General features: G+C 34.3%; 1 protein-coding gene across 2 annotated transcripts; it reads left to right on the top strand.

The window, feature by feature from the left end:
- The first annotated feature begins 4,509 nt into the window (after nucleotides 1–4,509).
- LOC132186622 (ethylene-responsive transcription factor RAP2-12) lies at nucleotides 4,510–8,248 on the top strand. Of its 2 annotated transcripts, none has more exons than XM_059600608.2 (3): nucleotides 4,510–4,924; nucleotides 6,835–7,772; nucleotides 7,886–8,248. In XM_059600608.2, the coding sequence occupies exons 1-2, from the start codon at nucleotides 4,669–4,671 to the stop codon at nucleotides 7,722–7,724; spliced, it is 1,146 nt and encodes a 381-aa protein (XP_059456591.2). In that variant the 5' UTR covers nucleotides 4,510–4,668; the 3' UTR covers nucleotides 7,725–7,772; nucleotides 7,886–8,248. The 2 variants fall into 2 exon arrangements, with proteins under 2 accessions (XP_059456591.2, XP_059456590.2); XM_059600607.2 differs by having other exon boundaries at nucleotides 4,511–4,924; nucleotides 6,835–7,768.
- The last annotated feature ends 296 nt before the right edge of the window (nucleotides 8,249–8,544 follow it).

Genomic DNA, 8,544 nt, shown 5'->3' with positions numbered 1-8,544 from the left:
GTATTGTAATTGGAGTTAAACCAAAATTACCAAAAACCCCACAATTCTTTTTTTAAAAAAAGGGAAAATCTAGAATTGCATGGGTGGCCGACAACCCCATTGGTGTGGCTGGCCACCCCTAGCAGAACCTGGGGGTGGTCGCACCACCCCTGGATCACCCTGGGGTGGACCCCTGAGGTGCCCCAATGGTGGCGCAACCACTGGGGGGGTCCACCCGAAGGTGGTGCGACCACCCCCAGGTCTTGCTAGTGGGTGCTCGGCGACCCAATGTGGTCGCTGGCCACGCCTTAAATTCTAGGTTTTCCTCTTCTTTTTTTTTTTTTTTTTAAATAAAAAACAAATTTTAGGGTTAAAATAAACATTTTGAAAAAAATTAGTTTTTTTTTTTTTTTTTTTTTGGGTAAAATGTTGTCAATTCCTTCAAGAATAGTTATTCCTCTAATTTTTTTAAAGGAATAGTTATTCTTGTGTGTATGAGATTAATGATTTCCACGGGTATAAATATTTCTAGGAATATGCCCTTACTAAATAAAAAAATGTATTACATAGGAATAGCCAATTTATTTTAGAGGTCTATTTTGCAAACCAAACGAACCCTTATTGTGTCCTTATAACTTGTTTAGAAATGATTAAAAAACTATTTAGTTCGAAATGAGTTTACTGCCTCAGTAAAAAATGTTCACATTGAAATCATTATCCCTGCATCATAATCTCTCTAATACATGGCTTTGTTTATGAAAATGTTGTCATTAGTTGTGTCATTGCTATTGTTACTGCTTAAGTCGTCATTTATATCCTTACCGAACCCTTTAGTAAATTGTCATTACCTGCGGCGCTTTCTTGTCGGCTTTGCAAGATTAACTGCATCAAAGACTTTTCCCAGTTCTACGTGCACGTTGAATGCTTTGCTAAATGTTTGAAATGTGGTCCATTTGACACATCTTTGCTTTCGTCAGCAATTCAGAACCAGCATTTCCAGAAGGTTAATTATTATGCAGAGGGAAGACTTTTGTGCCCAAGCGTGCAAAAATAGAGTCCACAACTCTTACTTTGCTTTGTACCCGACGTGTATTTTCTGTGCATTTCTAATTAAAAATTTATTTTCATTCCCATGTAAAATTAGTTCCCATGAGGTGAAATGGAAATTCGTGTCGAATTCAAATTGTAAAAAGATATATGTATAAGATTAAAAGGGTTAACTATAACTCGATCAATTTAAATAAACGGGTCAAATTAGGGACGAAAATACGATTTGAAGTGTGGGTGGATAACATTTTTTTTTTATTTGCTGTGGAGATGGACCGACTTATATAAATACAAAATCATATAGATACATATAATCCTTTTATATATGTTTGTGCGTGTTTATATAAAATAAAGCATAGAAGTCTTATGTTTAATCTTATGTTATCGCAAATACACAATAGTATAAACAACTAACAAATTAATAGTTTTTTTTTTTAAAAAAAAAAGTACAGCAAAATAGACTAAACACAATCTATAGGGTTTAAGAAAAATGTATCTTTGAGTGTGAACTTTTTTTCATAATAATTACCCGGAGCCCCAAATAGCAACAATCACCCGGAGCCCCAAACAATTTTGCAATTATAAAATTATTAAACCATTTAACTTGTGATGTTCAAACAAACATTGTAAACCTAAATGACTCAAAATAACCACTCAAAAAATTGATTGAGGTTAGAAGCCACTCAAAGAACCAAAAACCAATTAACTTTTTCTTTCACATATTCAATGAGAGCCCAAACCCAAATTAAGTTTTTGATTAGAAGTGAATTACAATATAAAGGAAAACTAAATGAATTGGTTATTTTATGTGTTTTTATGTTGAAAGAGGGGGCAAAATTAAAATAATAATAATAATGATAATAAATTAAAAAATTTAAAAGGGGACACAAGCAATTATTTTTTTCCGGGGGTGGGGGGGCAAAAAAGAATTAAAAAGGGACACAATATTTTGGGGGGACAAATTTATAATATTGATATATTTGAAGGACATTTATGAAAATTTGTAAAATTTTGGGGCGACATTCGTCCCCCCAACCCCAAGCATGGGTCAGCTCCTGGGTCAAACCCCTCAAACCTAATCTTCTAATTTTGTATTGAGTTTGTGTTGAGTTCGCGTGTTATGTAAAAAATTGTCAGCTATTATGTCGTGTATTAGGTTTGGGTCGTGTCAAGGCTATACAAGTTAACCTTATCTCGACCCATTTAATTAAACGGGTCAGACTCCTCAACCCTAACTCTTTAATTTCATATTGGGTTTGTGTCGAGTTAACGCGTTGTCTAAAAAATTGTGAGTCCTAATAAGATGACAGCGTTCTATGTTTCGCAATCATTTTCCCTTTTTTCTTCCCTTATTTCACTTATTTCATAAAAAAAAAAAAAAACTTTTAAAATTACTTTTCTCACTTTTCTCCCACAAGTCATTTATTCTGCCCCCCCCCCCCCCCCCCCCCTCATATATATATTCGTAAGTCTATCAAAACTCAACCTAATAGTATCATCTAAGTATTGTTGTAAACAATTTAAATCAAATGCTGTATTTTTTGTTTTTGTTGGAATGTTTTCATTTCCTAATAATCATTCTGATGGAAGTTCTACTTCAGACCAAACTACTGATTTTTGTACTCTTAACATTTGTATCACTAGAATGTGTCTGTATAAGTAAAGTTTTATCTTTGAGACTTTTAATAAGAGCATGCACATTAAGATTTGTTTTCATTGATTTATAATAAAATCTGTAAATTAATGCTAAAGATTGGCTTTCTTCTAACATATATATATATATATATATATATTACATTAATAATTTTTTATTACTATTAAAAAAAACTTAAAAAAAAAAAAAAAAAAACCAAACACTAGTAGTTTTGAGCTGCTGCAAAACCAGTTAGGGAAACCGCAGTTTGAAATGGTAAGAAATGAGGCATTGACTGTGTGGGCCTTGTGAATTCAAAGGGAGTTAGGTGATTCAACACACTTTTCTTTGGTCGAATCAAATGAAACAAGTCCTCTAAAATTAGGTATGCCAGTTTTGAAGAGTGTTTGGGGAACATCAAGGGTCACATGCGAAACATTTTAAGAAAAAAAAAAATAATAAAAAAATTCCAGCCCTAATTAAATAATTAAAAATTTCATTAGTTAGGTTTGGCCTTCAATTAAATAATTAAAAATTTCAAAAGTGTTTTAAACTTTTCATGAACCCTATAGCTAATTTGCCAAATAAATACCCCAAAAGTCAACAAAATTTGATTGGGCATAATTCGATAACCAATGGCAATGGCTCTGCTTTTCATCCAATTTTGATAATATAATATCCTGGCTCTGATAGTGCTTGGATTGCTACTGCACGAGCAGTCAAATACTTTTCATAATCCGGGTGTTACTGTGTTATTTGAAGATACAATTATTTTTTTATTTTTAATTAAAAACCGAGTTGGTTCTAGGTTCTTGATATATTATTTTAATGAGAAATATTGGTAGGTTTTTGAAGATTTATTTATTTATTTAAATTTTAGTTTCTTACCATCTCATGTGATCTATTGTTTTTTGTAAATAAATACATACAGTAAAGAGATAGTGACACATCAATTTATAACTAAAATTTTGAAAAAAATATTGAAAAGCCTAGCATTTTTCTTATTTTCTGCTCCCAAAAAAAATTATTGTACAATTCTTTGAATAAATTATTAAATTTACCTCTTTATATCAGTTTAAACTTTTAGGACAAATGATGATTTAATATGATATGAGAGTATTGATCATTTAGAATAAGTTATGGTCTAACATGGTATCAGAACCAGAAATTCTGAGTTTGAATTCAGTTTCAGTCAATATTTTTTTTTGATATGTACGCACAAGGGGATGGATATGGGAGATGGGATTCGAACGGGTGACTTTCGCATCATGAGGTGTGATTCCTAACCGATTGAATTACTCCTTGAGGATCTATGTTAGTCAATTCACCCATAATTTAAGTTAAATATTTTAATATCAGAGTGAATTTTTGAGTTCAATTCTTATCATTATTTATTTTTTATTTAAATTAAATATTTCATGTGTTGGGTTAAATGGTTAAATTTTGTGAGAGAAGTTAAAAATGTTGTTTGGCATTATGTAATTTCAAATAAATGTATCCCTAGAAGCACCATTGGTAACAGTAATGCACGTATAATAAACGTATCTCATCAATCTTTTTTAAGGAAAAAAACAAAAACAAAAAGCAAAATTTAGTCAAATACAGCAATACTTGATGAATAATTCTCTGACGCATGATTGTTACGTGTTTCCCAAACGCACTTCTTCACAGTACAAGGCTACAACTGTAAAATTTAACTCCCAAACAAGGCTACTTTCGTGAATCAATATCCTAACTAAGGGCATTGACGTCAAATGACCCTCCAATCGCCTACCCTCACCCATTTGCTACCAAATTTTATAAAAGGATCCCCTCCAATTTATATAAACCTCTCTCAGTTCGTCTTCTACGCCTTTCAACTCTCGCAAATATAATTTCTCTCTCTCTCTCTCTCTCTCTCAAACAAAACTCCAAACCCAAAAAACCTACAAATCCTACCTTTCCCCACATTTGCCAAAAACCTTTTCACTTTCGCCCTTCTGAGAACAAAGGAAGAAAGAAACACCACCATGTGTGGAGGAGCTATAATCTCCGACTTTATCCCGCCGAGCAGGTCGGGAAGGGTCACTGCAGATTACTTGTGGCCCAATCTCAAGAAATCCATCTCCGGGAGGCGATTCTCGAAGCCTCTGGTCGACGACAACATCGACGAATTCGAGGCCGATTTTCAGGATTTCAAGGACGATGTATCAGATGTCGAGGACGAGGAGGAGGTCGTCGTGGCCGATGTCAAGCCCTACGCTTTCTCTGCTACTCGCATCCCTGGTACCATCCTTACACTGCTTGTTTACTGGTTTGTGATTTAACTGATCAAGTGTGATTTAATTCTTTATTCAATTTGTAATTTCTTTCTTATAGTTGTTGATTTGTTTTATACGTTATTTGGAAGTTACTATTTTGGTTATTTTTGTTTGATATCAGTTTTTGGTTTATGATCAAATTTTGAACTTGTTTAGTGTTTTGTTTTTTTTCTTGTGTTAACATTATATGTGGATGAAGTAAAATTTTCTGGATGAATATTGGATTTGATATTCTGCTGGTCATCTTTTAGCATATATATATATATATATATTAACCATAGGTTTTAGTATATTGCTTGTGTCATTTGTCGATTTAGGTTTATAGATTCGGTGATTGAAGTATATTTTCTGGGTATTTTTGATTGATGTAGAAGGGTTCATGTTTACATATTGTTTTCCAGACCATTTTTCAATTCCCTTTTTGATAAATATTTTGATGCTTTATCTTGGTGGGATAGAGAATTTCTGATCTATAAATCTTTGGTATTTTTTCTTAATAACACAATTGAGTATCAAATATGTGATTTTTATTTTTTTATATTGGGAATCAGTGCTCAACTGTACAGAAAGTTTTATCCTTTTGAGTTGTCAATTATTCTCTCCGCCCCCACTCTCTGAGCTGCTATATTTTGTCTCGGCTGTGGAAATTAACCTCGATTTTTGTCAGTGATAATTTACATTTTACGCTCGAAAGTCTTGCAGATTTTAGTTATATGAAAGTATATTGTGCTCTTGGTTGCTAAGAAACTCAGGGAGAACCAAAATAAGTTGCAAAATATAAGATCTTTTTATATTTAAACATTTGGAGTTGAAAACCTTACAACTTTTATTCAAAGGAGTTGAATTCTTCTATTTGCTTTGTTGATCCTATCAGAGATGATCTGTTGGATTCTGTTTAGTGTCATTTCTTTTTTTTCTTTTGGGATATGGCGATTTTTATTTCATGAGACGTTTTGTATCAAGTCTCAAATACTCAATTTTGTAGAAAGTTAATGCTCTTTATAGTTTTATGATTATCAATCAATGAATCAAGTTCATATGCATTCTAAAATTTTATTCAATAGTTACCAATTTCCCTTGCTCCTGTTTTGGCTGCTTACTGTGAATCATGTTTATTTTATTTTTAGAAGAGTGAAACCTTTTTACCTTTTTTGATAATTTATTTAAATCGGAGAAATGGAAATTGAGGCTTTATTATCTAATTGGATCACAACTTATCAACTATTGAATCATGGATGGTTGTCTCTCAATTTATTTTTCTCTTAGCCTCTGACTGCTTAAAATGATTTAGGATCTATTGGTGATTAGGAAATTGAACGAAAACGGAAGTTTTGAAAATATCGATTCAAATTCCACTGATCGGTTAATTTTCCTTTTGCATGTTGGTTTTTTTTCTACTAATGCTTGATTATCTTTGTTGAATTGCTTTATATTTGTTAGTGAAGTTAAAAAGCTGTTGAGCTTCTCTCTCTGAATGATATGAGTAGATTTTTTCTGATTTGTACTTATTCAATTTGATGACGTCTTCCTTGGTTGGTCCATGCTTTTGTACACTTATTAAATCTGTGGAAGTCTCTGGGCAATCTGAACGATCATCCTTGCATGTCTGTCTATTATCTCAATCGAGCAATGCTACACCCCCATCCCCGCCAATGCTTATGTGGTGTGGTCCCCCATAACATTTGGTGCATGGGGTTTGGTTTTTTGGTTGGGGGATAGAAGGGATATGGGGGGTGATAAATAGAATCACTCTATCTCAATCTGTAGTAGTGAATTATAGAATTGTTCCTGCCTGGCTTTTTAATTTTTACCATGTTGTCTTTATATTCTGATTTTGACTGGATTTTGCATCTGTTTCTTCTGTTGTTATGAAAGGATCTAAGGCAGTAAAATCTGTGGAATTCAATGGGCAAGCTGAGAAATCTGCTAAGAGAAAAAGGAAGAATCAGTATCGGGGAATCCGGCAGCGCCCATGGGGTAAGTGGGCTGCTGAGATTCGAGATCCAAGGAAAGGTGTTCGTGTCTGGCTTGGAACTTTTAACACTGCAGAAGAAGCTGCAAGAGCTTATGATGCTGAGGCACGGAGAATTCGTGGAAAGAAAGCTAAGGTGAATTTCCCTGATGAGACTCCCTGTGCTTCTCCAAAGCGCTCAGTTAGGGTAAATCTGCAGAAGCCACTTCCCAAGGCAAAACTAAATTCTGTCCAGCCCAACCTGAACCAAAATTTCAATTTCATGAACAACTCTGATCAGGAGTATTCCATGGGTTTGATGGACGAGAAACCTTTTACCAATGAGTACGGCTATATGGACTCCATCCCTGTCAATGGAAATGTTGGACTCAATTCCTTTGTTTCCTCTGATGCTACCCCCATGTACTTTAATTCCGATCAGGGTAGTAATTCATTTGATTGTTCTGACTTTGGATGGGGAGAACAGGGCCCTAAGACCCCGGAAATCTCGTCTGTTCTTTCAGCTACTCTAGAAGGGGATGAATCTAAGTTTTTGGAGGATGCTAACCCAAAGAAGAAACTGAAGTCTGAGTCTGGGAATGCAGTGCCTGTTGAAAATAACACTGCAAATACACTGTCTGAGGAGCTCTCTGCTTTTGAGTCCCAGATGAACTTTCAGATGCCATATCTCGACGGAAGTTGGGATGCTTCAATTGAGACATTGTTTAGTGGACAGACAACTCAGGATGGTGGAAACCCAATGGATCTTTGGAGCTTTGATGACCTACCTTCCATGGTTGGGGGAGTTTACTGAGCAAACTTTTCCCATGCTTGCTAGTTATGTAAATAAGGCTACATGTTAGTGAGTTTCACCCTTTTGTCAGCTTCTTTATTGTCTTGATTTCTTGTTTCCTCTTAATTTTTTTTTCCTGGCCTCTGAAAAGAAATATTACACCTCATTTTTACTGCTTACAGGAATGGTTGTCGTATGTGATGGAGATTGACAAATTGAGCATGCGTTGAGGCTTTTCATGGATGATGTGTTGAAGTAGCTACTGTTGTATGAGGAGTATATAGGTATTTAGGTTACCTTTTTACCTTGAAGACCTTGAATTTGAAATTATGGATTTAATCTTTGTACTGATGATGGTGTGTGATCTGTGATAAAAATACTAGAACCTGATGAATGTAAACTTTGGTATTTGTTTGCATCTTGGTTCTTTCACAAGAGGCCATCCATTTTTGGATTGTTCATTTGTTCTGATTGGTATATGCTGTAGATTTCCTACTGCTTTGAATGGTCCACAGCAATACAACAATTTCTTTGCTTCTGCTCTAGATAGTCTTTTAAAACTCTTTCCTGCTATCCTTCCCAATTTTCTCTTGTTTGTTCGGCTGCCATGAAAAGTACCTTCGGTTTATCTAGTGTCTACAACAACAATACCGTTCTTTCGTGCTTGACTTGAACAAATTTATAAAAGGAGTATTTTTTTTTTCCCGTGAAAAAGACTTGTAAAAGAGACAACCTGGTATTGGATCTTGATTTTCTTTCTTCCCCATTTATTACTAATTTTATCTTCTTGCACATGAGACAAACCTCGCCATCATCATTTTGCATGCAGCATTAACATACC

The sequence above is a fragment of the Corylus avellana genome, chromosome 6 (genome assembly GCF_965113065.1).
Source record: "Corylus avellana chromosome 6, dhCorAvel1.hap1.2, whole genome shotgun sequence".
Lineage (NCBI taxonomy): Eukaryota > Viridiplantae > Streptophyta > Magnoliopsida > Fagales > Betulaceae > Corylus > Corylus avellana.
This window is presented reverse-complemented; position numbering and strand designations above follow the sequence as displayed.

Coding starts and splice junctions, on each gene's coding strand:
- LOC132186622 (XM_059600608.2), top strand. CDS start 4,669: ATGTGTGGAGGAGCTATAATCTCCGACTTTATCCCGCCGAGCAGGTCG. Junction 4,925..6,834: donor CTCTGCTACTCGCATCCCTG/GTACCATCCTTA, acceptor TTGTTATGAAAG/GATCTAAGGCAGTAAAATCT.